The sequence below is a fragment of the Monodon monoceros genome, unplaced genomic scaffold (assembly GCF_005190385.1).
Source record: "Monodon monoceros isolate NGI ecotype Baffin Bay Population unplaced genomic scaffold, NGI_Narwhal_1 Super_Scaffold_14, whole genome shotgun sequence".
In the NCBI taxonomy this organism is placed as follows: domain Eukaryota; kingdom Metazoa; phylum Chordata; class Mammalia; order Artiodactyla; family Monodontidae; genus Monodon; species Monodon monoceros.
The window spans coordinates 23,740,388-23,758,911 of record NW_021703770.1 but is presented as its reverse complement, the minus strand read 5'-3'; the positions used below and the strand labels follow the sequence as shown (position 1 = coordinate 23,758,911).

Below are 18,524 nucleotides of genomic sequence, written 5' to 3'. Positions count from 1 at the left end.
TAATTATACTTGTAATAAAACAGATATAAAACACGCTTAAATATTATAAGCATCATGTATGTTTTTATTTATATAAGTATATAACTGATTTGCACTAAAACTTTATAATCTCTATTTCTGGACCAAAGTGTACAAAAAATTAACTGAGTAAAAACAAAGTCACTAAAATTCTAGGAATGATTTTCATTAAGTTTTCAATGTATCCTAAATAGGAGTCAGAAACACAAATGCCTTATATGATTATTCTGTATTATGTTTAACTATTTGCCATCAATGGCATCAGTGAATTTTTTAAATATATTAAAAGCAAGCCTATGTCAAATGCAGTACCTAATTTTGTTGTAGTATAAGAAGGCATCTTAATACTTTACAGAATTTGCTATCTATACAAATATGAAGTGTAATTATAATTTCAGAAAGTACCACATATATCTCTTGCTGCATCTTAAATATTTAATTTTGTCGATCATTGGTAGTGGTGCTGTATGTTTGTGTGTATGTGTGTGTAGACAGAAAACTTATACATCTTGCACATTACAATTAGGGCATCTTTCTTTCATAAAGGTTAGTACCTGGAGAGTTTTCCATTATGTGTGTATTCATAATCTACCTAACTAATCTCCTGCTGATAAACATGAAATTTAGTTTAGTTTCTCTATCATTTTTGGTTATAATGTACTCTAGCTTATATATACAACTAAGTACATTGATCCTATTTTTATGATAAGTTTCTGAAAGTGGAATTTCTAGAAAATTTTAATTCTGAAAAATATTTTTAAGTATATATAGTGTTACCCAAGATATTAGAAAAATACACACTTGTATCAATAGTGTGAAAGTTTGCTTATTTTCACACATCCTCTCCAATACCATGTCCCATCATTTTTTTTTTTTTTTTTTTTTTTTGGTACGGGGGCCTCTCACTGTTGTGGCCTCTCCCGTTGCGGAGCACAGGCTCCGGACGCACAAGCCCAGCGGCCATGGCTCACGGGCCCAGCCGCTCCGTGGCATGTGGGATCTTCCCGGACGGGGGCATGAACCCGTGTCCCCTGCATCGGCAGGCGGACTCTCAACCACTGCGCCACCAGGGAAGCCCCAATATTTTTATTTTCTTTAGGAAAAAAAAATTCCTCAAAAGTGGAGTTAATAAATCAAAGCTAAGAATATATATGCATTTTTATCAACTTAATCTAAAATATAATTTTAAAAACCTCTAGAAATGTTTTAAAGTTCTAGTTTTGCTGCACATACGCTACAATTTCATATTAAAGCAGGTGAAAAATGATGGTTTGATGTTTAATTGTAATATTCTGATTAGTAGTTATGTAGAATTTCTTCTATAGTTTGCAATTTTTTTTTGCTCTTCTGTATTTTCTGTTCATTTCCTCTTTCCAGTCATCTGCTAGAATCTGTTTTTCTAAGTGATTTGTATGAACTCCATTTTATGGGAAAAATATTAATTCTGTTTTATTTGCTACAACTCCTAGGTCTATTTTATCTGTAATGTGTACATTAACAAAACAAGGTCAGCACCAGGTTGCATTTCGTCTAAAAGTATTTTGCAGTTCAGCTGAGCAAAGAGCTGGCTTAGATATCAACCACATAATGTACGACATCACTATAAAGACTTTGCCTTTGGAAAGTAAGTTTGAGAAATAAAGTGAAGACAGTGTGCTTAGTGTCTTTTGCTCCACAACTTTGTTCCCACCCTTTCCCTATAATAGAAACTGAGCTGCAATTCTCTCTTAAGATTATTAATTTAGTCCAGTTATAAAAAAGATAACTATCTTTCCTAGAATATGGATACTAATTTTAAACATAATACAAGTGTCTGAAAATATAGTCAATCAAAAAACTGTCAAGAAGGTTTTATTGGGAATTGTTTTCTATTTATAAAACCCATACATTTGGTATAACATCAAGTAAATTTCATACATACCTTTGCAAGTTAATTTTTGCACTAAAATAATCTCAAAAAGAACAATTTAAATTATAAGGGTAATTTTCCAGCAACATTTCCTTTTCTAGGCAGTCTTGTAAAAATTATGTTTACTCTGAATCAGTCAGAACAATTAACAATTTTACTTAAACACCCCAAATATTAAGAATTCTAGTTATGAGCAATACCTATAAATAAAAATATCATTTATACTTAGACATCTGTTTATATTTTTCCATTTCTACAAACCTGAAAACTAAAACAGATCATGAGGTAATGTTGATGTGAGAACAACCTAATTTTTTCCTAGTGGTGTCAACAATACAGAGCACTGTGATAAAGGGAAAAAAAATCTTTTTAACTTTTCCAATCCTGATATCTACTGTGATGTGAACAATGTATATAAATGATCCATGAGAGATAATTTTAATAACTTAATAATTGTTATCTATCATATTTCTCTTATAGGACATTGTTGGTAAAACTGGAATGATACTGCTTTTATTCCATGGTTGAGGACAAGAACTGGTAGGAGTAATTTCACGAGCAGCACGCAGTTGAATTTGATACACATTATATTCCAGCATCATCAATGTTATTAGTTTCTACTTGAGATTACCTTTGCATTCTGGCTGCCTTCCAGTCCAACTGCCATTGGGTAAACATGTTCTTTCTTCTGAGCCATGAAGGATATAACCAATATCACAGGCAAAACGTACAGAACTTTTGGTTCTGAAATTGCTTTCCTGTCTAGAACCATGACCAGGAGTACCTGGATCCCCACATGTACCAGTAGCGTCACCTGCAATTCAGTACAGTTCAAGTTAACTTATTTCAATGAACATTTATTAAGTTATGATTTAGTCCAACATTCTTGTAGGAATTTGTTTTTGTGCATGTTGTGTTTTAATATGCTAAGTTGACTGGGTAAAATCGTAATTCATATTTCCTATCTGACTCCAGTCATAAGAAAAAGCCTAAAGGAAAAAGAAAATAGTTGCAGAGTATGGTGTTATTTTCCATATCAGTGACATTTGGAGATGTTCAATAAGTTGAAGATATTTCATTAGTATTTCCAGAATCTAGTTCTTAACCAACGTAATGGAAAGTTTATAATTGACAGTTCTTTGGGCTCAAATGAGAATGGATTTATACAATTAAAATTGAAAACATGGACTTGGCAATTTTCATCTTTCTTTCTCTGAATTGAAATCAGTTTCCGTTAAAATAGAACTGTGATATACTGGAAAATATAAATGTTAAAATATAGTATTTCTAAACTTTCACCCCCTAATCTTCTCTATCAATGACCACTGACCAAAAATGAATAAGCTGCATACTTCTCATACATGAAAATATAAAAATAAATTGTAAACAAAGACTAGAAACTCTGACTTAAGTTCTTAATACGGATTTTTTGCTCATGCCAAAGTGTTTCTCTTTTGATTATAGTGTTTAGGGTTTACTGTCTCTTTATCATTTCTTAAATAATTTTAATTAAAGTTGCCACAGTATTAGTATACTTTTGAGAGAGAGAGAGAGAGAGAGAGAGAGACACACACAGAAAGAGAGACAGAGAGAAAGTTGAATACATAAGCATTGAAAGTGCTTTCTGTCTATCTAGATGCCTATTTTGACACGCCCTGTGTATTTGGAATCCTTCTTAATATTTCCTCATCTTCATGTGATGCAATATTAATAATCACATAAATATTTAAGGTCACTATTTCACTTTTAAATATATGTGTACACATTATTTTTACAACTAAGTAGTAGTTTCCCAATCAATCCTGTGTGTGTGTGTATGACAGAGAAAGAGAGAGAGGGAGGGAGAGAGGGAGAGAGAGAGAGACAGAGATAGAGACAGAGACACAGAGAGAGATGTGTGTTATATGTATTATCAGTTAGCTGAGTGAGTAAATTAACTATGATAGTTTTAAAAATCTATAGATTAAATTTGAAGTACCAGGTAGTTATTTCATAGGGTTTAACCACAATTACAAGGGGAATCTGAAACTAAGTAAGTATTTCACAACTTTTACCTCTAAAGGAAAAACAGTGTAAAACAACTCCTAATAAGTCATCATATGATCTCCACAGAGATAAAATAATATAAAGATAATGGACAATATGTAAGTAGAAAGAACAGGCAGAAAAATAAGCACCAATATCTGGCTGATAGGTAAAAACAGAATAAATAGTATCAAGTAGGGAGAAACCACAGCTCTAAAACTGAAATACAATTTCTGAAGAAAAACAGTAACTTAAACAGCTCAAAAAAGATTTTTCAAATACTCACTCTGTAAACAAATTACTAATTAAAAGTAGACTGAATATTTACTTATTCTAAGAAAACTCTATTGGGATCATAGACACTCAGGAGTTATATGTTGTCTATTAATAACAAATAAAATTAGGAAAATAAATGTTTTTCATAAAAATTATTGGCTTAGCTTAATTTAAAACATTTAGGGCTTTATTTTAAAATTATGCTATTAAGTAACTGATTGCTTACAAATTTCATCTACAAAGAACTGAATTCTAACAGGAAACCACTGATATAACATTGCTTTATAGGGAAACATATTTTATATCTGCTAAAATGGAATAGCTACTTTAGCTTGAATGGTTAGCTATTTTAATGAATAAAAAAAGCACTTCACAGAGAGTAGCATCCGAACACCACTTACATTTGATACAACACAGTTCAAAACATATACCTGTAATTTATCATTTACAAGATCAGTATTAATTTGTGTTCTAAATTCATATTACCTTAAGAAGAATTCTGATAAATGTAAAAATGTTACAGCTTCTCCCATGAGATTTTTAAAAGAGAAATGTATTATTGTATCTCTTTAGATTGTTTTGTGTATATATTCCAAATAATAATAATACTATTAATGTAATTTCCAACACATATCATCCAATTTTCCAAGTGGTACCTGAACAATGAGGTTGTGATCCACTCCAATGGCCATTTAATTGGCAAGTCCTTGATGATTGGCCAAGAAGGGTATGCTTTCCTGTGCAGGAATAGCGAACAGTGGACCCAAAGGTATACTTCTCACCAGACAGGACTGCATTAGGAGGAACGCCAGGGTGTCCACAGTCAATCACTACAATACATAATTATTGAATATAAAATTTTTTATATCTCTATCAAACAACCTGCACCAACTTTTTATGAAATAAATCAGAATTATCTGCTCTAATATACACATCATCCAGAAATCAAATATCTATATGACAGTTGAAGTTACAGGAGTTATTCTGTCAGCCCACTCACCCTGAGCATGAGTTTAACAGGAACATTGTAAGTAAACTTAAATGATTGAATCGGTATAAGATTGTATGTGTGGGGGTAGTGAGTGTGTGTTTATATACATATGTGCATGGGTTGGAAGTATGTATGTGTCTAGATAAGGATGTGAAAGTTAGGGAGAGGAGTGATGTGGATTGGCTAAGTAAGGTCATATGGGATTCAAAATGAGCCTATACAAAAATTAAAAGGGAAAAACTTAAGGGTAAAGGAGAGGGAATGAAGGTGGATCTGTGACACACAATGTAGACTACACATAATGTAGTCCAGAATAATTCCACTCCAGGACATTAATGAATAAATTATCCTGTATAAAGAAAATACTCAGTGGCTTATCAACCAAAACACAGCTAAGCCTAGCAGAATCAGATGTTAACACATTGAAAATTATCTTTATAAGCTAGAAGTAGCTTGGGAACTTACTGTGTGCCCCCTTTTAGTTGTAACTTGGAAAAATACTGAGCACAATATGACTCTAAAGTATTAAATAGCACACAAGGAGACATAAACTTAATAAAACCCCTGAGTACTTGGCACAGTACCGGGGAGTGCTATAGGAAATAAAGAAAAGGTAAAAAGTAAATAAGAGCTAAGAAAATCTGAAGGAGTTCATGTTTTCAGGTCCTACAAAAGATTTTTAACTTTAATGTTGTAGCCACACAAGGCTAAGTAAGTGAATTACTTAAACCATTAGACTAGTCAGTCTACAAAAAGAAATCAAATGCATTTTAAGCAAGGGATCAACAATTGATTTAATTATCTGCATAGAATATGAAATTAGATAGACACTGTATAAAGTTTTGTTTCTTTGTTAGTTTGTGAATGAGTACATGAATGATGCCACTAATTTTTCAAAAAATCTTACCCCATGAACATAAAGAAAGTGCCTCTTAAATAAAACATGATCATAAAATAATTTTATAATTTAGCAATTTAGTATAACCAAAAATTACTTGCACAATGCTTTCTTGATACACTACTCCTTCAATCTATAAAGTTCTTCTCTCTCCTATCATGTCCAAGATTCATCAGCTCTGAGATGTAAATATATTTGAGACCTATCAATAAGCTGAATTCCTAGAATCCATGTTCACTTCTCTATGTCTTCACAAAATTTTGATTTATTTCTGTTAAATTATTGTCTCACTACACATGTTAATTATATGCAAAGCTGCTATAATTTATTTTATTTATATTCTACAATTCCAACACAACATATAACAAAATGCACTCGTATGCTGACTGACTTGAAAGATGATGTGTATTAACATTTCTTATGTGCATGTACCTGTATATAATAAATACTTAAAGTCAGTAAGTATTAAGTAACACCTTTGTCTAATTTCTCAAGTATTTTCAAGCACTTGTTGCTGTTTATATTAAACTAATTTTGCTTTAAATGAAATTTGAAACATTAGTACAATAGAAAATAAAAATGTATTTATTCTCATGGGATGGTAACGTCATAGAGTATGAAATACATCTGCTTTTAATATTCTATCTGCTCCATGAAGGTTCAAAATCAAGGGATGACAGAGAAATATTAATCACATTATTACTAATAAAAATGGCATTTGGGCATTGAATTGGCAGGATATAGGGAAGTGTAGTTTCAAAATAAAACAATACAATCAATATGCTTCCTTCTGATACACAGCCCTAAATATTTCATAAAGACAGTCAATATACATGTTCCTTCCACGGTATTATCTCAAGGAAGAGTTCCCATTATCTACTTACTGATACATTCTGGTAAAGGTTTGTCCCATTGTCCATTTGGTTGACATATCAAAACTGAAGATCCAAATAAGAAATATCCAGGATTGCAGTCATAGAATACCACAGTGCCATAGGTGAAATTCCCATGTTCTATTTTACTTTCTCTTTTGGAATTGGCTGGAATTCCGGGATCAGAACAGTTGACCACTAAACAAATGACAAATTTTGAAATATATGTTTGGAATAATATACATATACTTATATAGATTTCCATTAGAAACGTAGCTTCAAAGATAAATTTAATCAAACAAACCAAAGATTCAAGGAATAATAATAACATTTTAATGGGATATAATGGACTGAAATTGGTTTGGCTGAAAATATTGGAAAAAGGAAAACTTCTTTGCAAAATTGTTTTGAACAATAGCAACTCCTAAATATTACACTGAGTACAGATTTAACCTTTCAAGCTTTAAACAATTAGAAAATGGAAGAAAATGATAATTTGGTTGTTACTTTATCAGACAATACGAAATATATGTCTTTGGAAGTGGAAAAAACACAAAACAATTATCTTTAATATACTTCTATAGAAAGAACAATAAATAAACGTCTAATGCAGGTATCATGGTAATTTAGGCCTCAAACATTGTTTTGTTTTGTTTTTTTCCCGTACGCGGGCCTCTCACTGTTGTGGCCTCTCCCGTTGCAGAGCACAGGCTCCGGACGCGCAGGCTCAGCGGCCATGGCTCACAGGCCTAGCCGCTCCGCTGCATGTGGGATCTTCCCGGACCGGGACACGAACCCGTGTCCCCTGCATCGGCAGGTGGACTCTCAACCACTGCGCCACCAGGGAAGCCCTAGGCCTCAAACATTGTTTAACCAAAAATATGAAGATTGTCATACTGAGTGAAGTAAGTCAGATAGAGAAAGACAAATATTTTCTGATATTGCTTATATGTGGAATCTAAAAAAAAAACAGTACAAATGAACTTATTTACCAAACAGTAATAGAGTCACTGATGCAGAAAACAAACTTATGGTTACCAGGGGCAAAGAGGGGGAGGGATAAATTGGGAGATTGGGATTGATATATACACAGTACTGTATATAAAATAGATAACTAATAAGGACCTGCTGTATAGCACAGGAAACTCACTCTACTCAGTACTCCGTAATGACCTACATGGGAAAAGAATCTAAAAAAGAGTGGATATATGTATATGTTTAACTGATTCACTTTCCTATACAACTGAAACTAATCCAAAATTGTAAATCAACTATACTCCAATAAAAATTATAAAAATATTTTAAAAATTGAAAAGTTCCATTGATTATGAAGCAAACTGCAAGTAAAAAAGATATAAATGATTTTATATACAGCCATAAAATAGGTACAAGATAACATAGTTAAGCAGCTGAAATAAAGTTTGTCAGTTTTGACTTCTAAAAATGTTAAAAAATAAGAAAAAGGAAAGCATTGCTAATGATAACATCAATATTAAATATTTTTGCTTTATTAGCTGAAAATTTTCTACTGTTCTGTCCAAACTGTTTCAAATGTTATCATGTGTGTCTAAACAGACACATTATTACCATGCCCTAAGCTGGAATATAGTTAGATTTTTACCTTTGCACATTGGTGGAGGATGACTCCACTGTCTGTTGGCCTGGCACTGTGCTTTTGTTGGCCCTTGCATAAGATACCCAATATTGCAAGAGAATGTTACCACATCATTAAAGTTGAATCCATTTCCACTTGTTCTTCCATAAATTGGACTACCAGGGTGACCACAGCTCACAGCTAATAGCAACAGGGCCAGGGTGGGAGAGACACAAAACAGAATAATTAGTTATCAATTATTACATGAAAATTACACTTAATCATTTCAAAGAATGTGGAAAGAAGGCCACTTTCGTATGAAAATATACTTAAAGTAATTTTAGTAATGCAAAGGAACAATTTAGAATGCCAAAATAGTCTAATATAGAAGTATCATATTAGTAAGTAGACAATTATTTATAATTGTGGTAATTACATGCAAGTAGTGCACAGATATTTAAAGTTCTATGATAGCTTTTCATTCTATTTCATTTTAGGGAAAAATACTGAAATTCAAAGAAATTTGGGAATGACTGAAATTCATATCACTAGTTAATGGCAAAAGGAATGAAACTAAACCAAATTTCCTTTTCTAGTTAAGTTTAAGAATTGCAGATAAATGAAGGCAATTTTTTGTATTTAATTTTGAAATAGTTTCTTTTAGTATTATTTATCCAACCATTTTTATGATTAATAGATTAGCAAAAGTGTGCTTGAAGAATAACTTAATGTGACTGCAATAAAAAATGATGCCTTATGCTGTAGAATTCTTAACATATTGAGATACCAATATTAAGATTCCCTAAACCAATCAACCTTATTGGTATAGTTTCTTCACTATTGGTATTTAATAATTTAGCACAGTTTTGTTTGGAAATAATGGTATCAATTAGATGCATTATTTACATCATTTAGAGTTTTGGTCCTTTTTTAGAGTTCATTTAGTGCTGGCTTTTCCCAAACACTCTGTATTCCTGTGAACTGTTTTATTGCATTATCTCACTTTATTAATCACAGGAAGTCCAGTAATACTGCTTCATAACTGGGCACAGTGAAAGACCCAAGTCACTTTTAGTACTTTAAAAATGACCCAAGAGCAATTAATTTTCAGCTGTATTGTTAACGTCAACCTATTCATTTGAAAATGTAACTGCATCTTATTCTTGTTTAAAGTTATTGATAAAGAAACCTGTTTTACCCCAAGGGCCAATTTCCATTTACAGTCTCAATTATTCAGCAAGAAAAATAATGGTATTAGTTGCCTATGCTTTGATATAATGAAAGGCAAAAAATCTGGGATGGATCCAGCATAATATTGCTGTCTTTAAATCATTAAACTGTCTGCCCCCTATACACACACACCACAGAGAAGCAATTTTGCTAACTATGTTCTATTATCCTATTAAATCTCAACACATTAATGTATTTTCTATTAAACTAGAACTCCAAAAAAATTCTGTTGATTGGATAAGAATTTGACAATGATAGAATTTATAAATATGGATGTAACTGGCCACAAATTAAATATATCCTGTGAACCCATACTTAAAGACCCACACATTATTTCTCTGAAGCATCCAAAATCTCTATCATTTGATCCTATAGTGTTAAAATTACAACGTATTTACAGTGTTTATTCTAATTTTCTAACACCATTTTAAACACAAATGTCAGTGATTGCTGATGGAAATTATTAGGAGAAAAACATAAGAAATATATGGATAATTTATTTTCTGATCCAAAATAAGATAGACTGTGATATGAAATACTGTGTACTGCTTGGTATTCAGTGGAGTAAGAAAAAATACTAGAGTTATTACTCAGCTATTTTAAAATTCATTTTATCCTTCATGTGTAAATTCACATCTAAATTAACTTAAAAGATCAGATGGATATTTGTTGAACTAGTAAGATCTTTATTAAAACAATTCCAAAATTGTTCCAAATCCACAAAGTAATGACAGACTTTCTCATATTTCTTCCACTTTCATGGTGGATGGTTTTATATGCTTCTGAACACACCCTACTTTAAAGACTAGTGTGTGTCAGTATAAAAAAATGCACTGTGAGAACTTAGTTATTTAAATACACACACACACATGTGCACACACATGTACATATGTGTGGATCTGTCTATATAATCATTTCTCTTACCTAAGAAAAAAATTACTGGTAATTGCAAGAGAACTAAACAGAGGTCTCTAATTACTTTTGCCATGCTTACTTACGCACACAGGATGGAAGTTGACCAGACCAGTTGTGATCCTGTTGACATATTCTCACTGAAGAACCAATCAGTCGAAAACCAGGATTACATTGATAAACAACTGTGTCTCTGTATCCATAATTTTCTCCAATAACTTGACCATTCACAATAAGCTCTGGAATTCCACAGTGGCCCGCTGAAATTGGTCAAAATAATATTTTTAATATTGTGATCTAAGTTTTATTATGATTTGTATATTTGTATACATATATAACATTATTAATCTTTAAATGTTTACTTAGAAGTATGCCACAAATAAGGCAAACACAATTATATAACATTAAGATAACTGTAATATACTTAACAAAATGCCTACTATTTGGGAATTAAAAGAAAACACACTTCCAGTAACAGTTGGGCCTGGAGGAAATTAGCAAACATTTCAATATGTATAAAAATGAAAATATAGAATATAAAAATGAAAATATAGCATGTAAAATTTTGAGGAATACCTATAAAGTATGCTTAGTGAGGAGCTTTACAGTGTTAAATGCTTTTATTAGAAAAGAAGAAAGATATAGGATGAAACAAGCAATATTTCACTTTATGAAAAGGAAAAAGAAGAGCAAAATAATGAAGAGAAAAAAAAAGGTCAAAATAAGTAGACAGAAGAATATATTAAAGACATTTACAGAAATCAAGGAAATAGAAAATAGAAAAATAATAGAGAGCATTACCTAAGCTAAAAATTCTTTCTTTAAAAATGAGAGAAGGTTCAAATAAATAAAATCAGAAATGAAAGAAGAGAAATTATAACTGATAGCACAGAAATATAAAGAATTATAAGAGACTACTAGGAACAATTATACACCAACAAATTACAAAAACAGGAATGGATAAATCCCTAGAAATTTACAATCTTTCAAGAATGACCCTTGAATAAATAAAAACCTGAACAGACCAATCACTAGTATGTGATTGAAACAGTAATCAAAAACCTCTCAACAAACAAAAATCCAGGACCATATGGCTTCACTGGTGCATTCTACCAAACACTCAAAGATTAAATAGCTATTCTTCTCAAACATTTCCAAAAAAATTATAGAGCTGAGAAAGCTTCCAAGCTTATTTTATGAGGCCAGCATTACCCTGATACCAAAACCAGATAAGAACACCACAAAAAAAGAAACCTACAGACTAATAACCCTAATAAATATAGATGCAAAAATCCTCAACAAAATATTGGCAAACCTAATACAACAATACATTAAAATGATTATACACCATGATCAAGTGTGATTTATTCCAGGGATGCAAGGATGGTTCAACATCTTCAAATCAGTCAGTGTGAAATACCACATTAACAACATAAATGATAAAAATCATATGATCATGCCGAGAGATGCAGAAAAAAACATTTGAAAAAATTCAACATCCATTTTTGATAAAAACTTTCAACAAAGTGGATATAGGGAGGCAATGTACCTTAACACAATAAAGGGCATATATGACAAGAACTTGCAGCCAATATCATATTGAACAGTGAAAATCTAAAATCTTTTCCTCTAAGATCAGGAACAAGACAAGGATGCTCATTCTCCTCACTTTTATTCAACATAGTATTGGAAATCCTAGCCACAGCAATTAGACAAGGAAAATAAATATAAGGCATCCAAACTGGAAGGGAAGAAATAAAACTATCACTATTTGCAGATACTATATACAGAAAATTCTAAAGATGCTACAAACTATTAGAAGTAATAAATGAATTCAGTATAGTTGCAGTATACAAAATTAATATACAGAAATCTGTTGTACTTCTATACACTAACCATGAATGATCAGAAAGAGACATTAAGAAAACAATCCCATTTACAACTGCATAAAAAAGAAGAAAATATCTAGGAATATGTCTAATCACAGAGGTAAAAATCTTGTACTTGGAAAACTATAAGACACTGATGAAAGAAATTCAAGATGACACAAACAAATGGAAAGATACCCCGTGTTCATTGGCTGGAAGAATTAATATTATTAAAATGACCATACTACTCAAGGAAATCTACAGGCTCAGAGCAATCCCTATCAAAATACTTTTCACAGAACTGAAACAAATAACTCTAAACTTTATATGGAAACATAAATAGCCAAAAGAATCTTGAGAAAGAACAAAGCAAGAGGTATCACATTCCCTGATTACAATCTATACTACAAATCTACAGTAAACAAAACAGCATTGTGCTGGCACAGAAACAGACATATAGACCAATGGAACAGAATAGAGAGTCCAGAAATAAACCCACACTTATATGATCAATTAACCTATGATGAAGGAAGAAAAAAATAGAATGGGGCAAAGGCAGTCTCTTCAATAAATGGTATTGGGAAAATTAGACAGCTATATGCAACAAAATAAAACTGGATGACTTTCTTACCCCATATACAAAAATAAACTTAAAATGGATTAAAGACTTACGTATAAGATCTGAAACCATAAAACTCCTTGAAGAAAACATAAGCAGTATGCTGTTTGACATCATCCTTAACAATAATTTTTTAGATCCGTCTTCTTTGACAAGGACAACAAAAGCAAAAATAAACAAATGGGACTACATCAAACTACAAAGCTTTTGCATAGTGAAGGAAACTATCATCAAAACAAGAAGTCAGTCTGCTGAATTGGAGAAGATATACGAAAATCATATAACTGATGAAGAGTTAATATCCAAACTATATAAAGAACACATATAACTCAATAATTAAAAAAAAACCCAAATACTCCAATTTAAAAAACGGGAAGAAGATCTGAATAGACATTTTTCCAAAGAAGACATACAAATTGCCAACAGGCACATGAAAAGATGCTTAATAGCGCATAGGGAAATGCAAATCAAAACCACAAAGAGGTGTCACCTTACACCTGTCAGGACGGTTATTATCAGAAAGACAACAAGAAATAACAAGTATTGGTGAGGAGGTACAGAAAAGGAACTCTTGTGCACTCGTGGTGAGAATGTAAACTGGTCCAGCCACTATGGAAAACAGTACGGAGATTCCTCAAAAAATTAAAAATAGAGCTTCCATTCCACTACTGGGTATCTATCCAAAGGGAAAAAATAAATACTAATTCAAAAAGATTTATGCACCTTCATGTTCATCACAGCATTATTTACAATAGCCAAAATATGAAAGCAACCTAAGTGTCCCTCAATTGATGAATGGTTAAAGAAGATATGATACACACAACACACACACACACACACACACGCACATGCACAATGGTATACTACTCAGCCATAAAAAGAACAGAATCTTGCCATTTGGAATAACATGGATGGGCCTTGAGGGTATTAACCTAAGTGAAATAAGTCAGACAGAGAAAGACAAATATCACATGATTTCACTTATATTTGGAATCCAAAAAACAAAAAAGCAAACAAAACAAAACCTAGAGTCATAGATACAGAGACCAGATTAGAGGTTGTCAGAGGGAGGAGGGTTAGGGGGAATGTGAAATGGGTGAAGGGGATTAAAAAGTACAAAATTCCATTTATAAAATAAATGTCATAGGGATGTAATGTACAGTTTGGGGAATACAGTCAATAATATTGTATTAACTTTGTAAGGTGACAGACAGTAACTAGACTTACTGTCATAAACATTTTGTAATGTATACAAATGTTGAATCACTATGTTGTACAACTGAAACTAATATAAAACTGTATACCAGTTATACCTCAATTTAAAAAAAAAAGAAAAAAAACTATAGTAGACTAAGCAAAGGGAAATATGTCACTGTAACACAATCAAGGTAGTCAAAAGTTAGAAGCTTTAAAAAAGAAAAAGTCAACAACATTCTGTAACACAATCATGGTAGTCAAAAGTTAGAAGCTTTAAAAAAGAAAAAGTCAACAACATTGTTAGACTCCTAGCTAATCCTATCAACACACACAAAAAAGAGAGAACAAAATTACCAATAACAGGAATGAATGAAGTGACATCACTACAAAGCCTACAGATGTTAAAAGGATAAGGGAATATTAAGAACTGCTTTATGCCGATACATTTAACAATTCAGAATAAAAAGACAAAATCTTTGAAAATTGTATCATCCAAAAACTAACACAAGATAAAATAGAAAATATGAATAGTCCTTTATCTATTAAAGTATTGCAATTCTTAAACAATAACCTCCCCCCAAGGAAAACAGACTCATTTTTTCACAGTAAATTCAATCAAATATTTAAGTAAAAAAGCAAGCAAAGAAACAAACAAAAAAACACCAATCTTACACAAACTCTTAGAAAGTAGAAGAAAAAGAATCATTTCCTAACTTGCCTAATGAGGTAACCATAATCCCAATATTAAACCTGTAAAAGACACAGAAAAAAATGTCCTTCATGAACATAGATGCAGCACTGTTTTAAAAAAATTAGAAAATTAATACATGTAAAATACATCATGATTATCTGGGGTTTATCTAGAAATGACCAGTTGGTTTAAGATGAAATATTGACCACTGTCATCTACCATACTGACAGAATAAAAAGAGAGAAACATACATGGCTATTTCAATAGATGAAAATCATTTGGCAAAATTCAGTACCCAATCATGATAAAAACTAACAACAATTATCAATATAAGGAAATTTTCTCAACCTTATAAATACATCTAAGAAAAAAAGTTCATATTATATTTACTGATGAAATATTGAATTCTTTCCTCCTGATATAAGGAACAAGACATGGATGACCGCTCTCACCAGTTCTGTTTAACATTGTTTGGTGGGCCCTATCTAGTTCAATACACTAATACAAAGGAAGAAAGTAAAAACATAAAGTAGGAAACAAAACAGTAAAACTATTTCATGCTCAGATGACATATACATAGACAGTTATTTTAAGAAAATCCTAAAACAAGTAAGTGAACTTGCAAAGAGGCAGGATATTAGATAAATATTTTGATTAATTTTATTTTTATGTACTAACATCAAACAATTGGAAATGTAATTAAAAATGAACAATATCACTTATATTAGTGTAAACACACTAAAGATTCTGTGGAATAAATTTAGCAATAGGTATACATAATCTCTATGGTTAAAAAAAAATTTAAATATTTGCTATTGCAAAAAAAATGAAAGAAGACCTTAATAAATGAATAAATATACTAATGAATAAATACACTAATTTTACCATGTTCAGGAATTAGAAGAGTTAACATTGTTAGATGCCAATTATCCCCAGACGATCTACAGATAGAATGCAATCCTACAGTCATTTTAAAAATAAACAATTAATAACCGAATTCTAAAACATATATGAAACTTCAAAGGACAAAAAGTATCCAAAGTCATCCTGAAAAATAAGAACAAATTTTGAGGACATACACACAAAATTTCAAGATTTATTATAGAATCTATTCAACCAAAAGTGCCAGACACCCTTCTGGAAAATACAAACAAAAAAACCCTCAACCTTACTTCATGATATATAAAACAACAAATGACTAAAATAAGTCATAGCTATAAAGTAAAACTGAAAACTGTAAAGCTTCTAGAAGAAAACATAAAAGAAAATCTTTGTGACTTATGGTTGAACAAGGTTTTCCTAAACAAGACACAGAAAGCAATAGCCAGAAAGGAAAAAAGATAGATTTTACAAAAATTGAAAACTTCTGCTCATTAGGACACCATTAAGAAATGAATAGGAAAGTCATAGTCTGGGAGAAAATATTTAAAAAAATAAGAATATATAAAGAACGCTATAAGTCATAATAAAAGGCAATGAATATAAAAGATACTTCAGGAAAATTTACAGATGACCAATAAGCCCAAGAAATTGTACTCGATCAGTAGTCATCAAGACAATGCAAATTAAATCTTGTAAGGTACATTTTTGCACCCAAGAAGATGACTAAAGTTAGAAGACTGGCTATACCATATGCTGCAGAAAATGTGAGACAGCCAGAACTCTTCCAGAAATTTTATTCCAGACTATGCAACAGAAAGGAATATACATGTCCACAAAAAGACTTTTACACAAATGTTCATAACAGCCCCAAACTGGAGAGAGTCCATGTGTCCATCAACAGGGGAATGGCCAAAGTTTGGCATATACACACAATAGGATTCTACTCAGAGAATTTTTTTTTAATTACTGATATACACAACAACATGAATGAAAGAGAATGAAAGAAACCTTACACGAAAAGAGTACATAATTTAGGATTCCCTTCATATGAATTTCTAGAACGGGGAAAACTACCATATGGTGAATAAAACAGAACAGTGACTGTCTCAGTGGGTAGGGGAGGAGACCTGCAGATTGACTATGAAGGGTCACAAGGAAGCTTTCTGAGGTAATGTTAATGTTCTACAACTATAGAGTGTTTAGTTACATAGGTGTACACATTTGTCAACACATATCTAACAGTGTATTTATGATATGTGCATTTCACCATATGTACATTTACCAACATAAAAAAAGAAAGGAACCATGAGCAAATATTGAACTCTAGCTGATATGTATACAGAAACGTTTAACAATGCAGTGTACTGAATTTGGCAACTTCAAAATGCATCAAAAAGTAAAATGAATTGATGGATTGATAGAGGCATTGAAGGATGACTAGATATGTGATAAGCAAATACAACAAACGGCTAATCATGAAATCTAGGTGGTAGACATATGGATATACATAGTCAACTCTGAATTGAAAAATTCATAATAATTGGGAGTTTGGGAATAAATACACTATATTTAAAGAAACAATCATAAGCACATTCTAGTGGCCATTCTAGGCCAAAAGTGTCTGGGGCTATAAGGACAAGTTGTTTGCAGTCATGAGAAGAATGACTGGGCTACATGACTTCTTAAGGTTAATTCAAAGCATAAGATTCTAGGATCTGCTTATTCGGCAATTGCACTTTCCTCCTACTGACACACTTCTGAGTTTATATTAGACGTCAACACTACATCCTATGCAAGAATATTGTTGTCTTTATAGACTGAGAGACAATGTTTGCTTACAAACATTCCTTTTATGCCCTGTCTTTCCACAGAACAGAATCAGGATTCTACATAGGTGAATAAAACCACTTCCTATATACAATATTCAATAAATAACATATAACATACAATAGTAGTTCATCGGGGCAAAGAGTTATAAAATATAGTATCTTAAATTTAGTTTACATATATTTTCAAATGCAGAAGTAAACTAAGTAATCTGTAATTGAAATAAGCATAACCAAAACCAGGTTAGAAACTAGTAAGAAATATTTTATTTTATCATCTAATCCTATATTAACACATAATGATTTAATATCTTTACCATTTTCTTTTTTATATAATAGTCTTATAGCATAGTCAAATAAATATGTGTACTCTTATAAAGAAACCATTGTTACTGGGTTTCCAAGTACACCTACTAACAAATATTCCTGAGAGGTTGAAAAAAAGAATTTTAACCAAAATCTCTAGCTATACCCTTTTAAGTTTCAAATAATGATTGTATCACCATAAATATTTTCAAGCTTATTATCAAAACAATATGTATTTAAACTGCTAAAATATAGACTTTTCTGTCATATGTCATATTTTTAAATAGTAAAATTTTAGAGACAAAACATTGTACAAATTTAGCAACACCTTGTTCATAATAATCAGCAATTTTTAAATTAGTAAACCTAAAGATTACACCTTGTTTCCAAAAGGCAAGTGAGTAGTTATT

At 31.4% G+C, this 18,524-nt stretch overlaps 1 protein-coding gene across 3 annotated transcripts in view; it reads right to left on the bottom strand.

Moving 5' to 3' along the window:
* CSMD3 (CUB and Sushi multiple domains 3) overlaps positions 1–18,524 on the bottom strand; it is a 1,080,114-nt gene that overhangs the window by 56,074 nt on the left and 1,005,516 nt on the right. For all 3 annotated transcript variants that reach the window (XM_029222726.1, XM_029222727.1, XM_029222728.1), the window contains 5 exons: positions 10,812–10,985; positions 8,611–8,784; positions 7,002–7,187; positions 4,885–5,058; positions 2,559–2,741 (listed from right to left, as the gene is read on the bottom strand). In XM_029222726.1, coding sequence (XP_029078559.1) covers positions 2,559–2,741; positions 4,885–5,058; positions 7,002–7,187; positions 8,611–8,784; positions 10,812–10,985 — 891 coding nt within the window. The remainder of the gene's footprint in view (positions 1–2,558; positions 2,742–4,884; positions 5,059–7,001; positions 7,188–8,610; positions 8,785–10,811; positions 10,986–18,524) is intronic.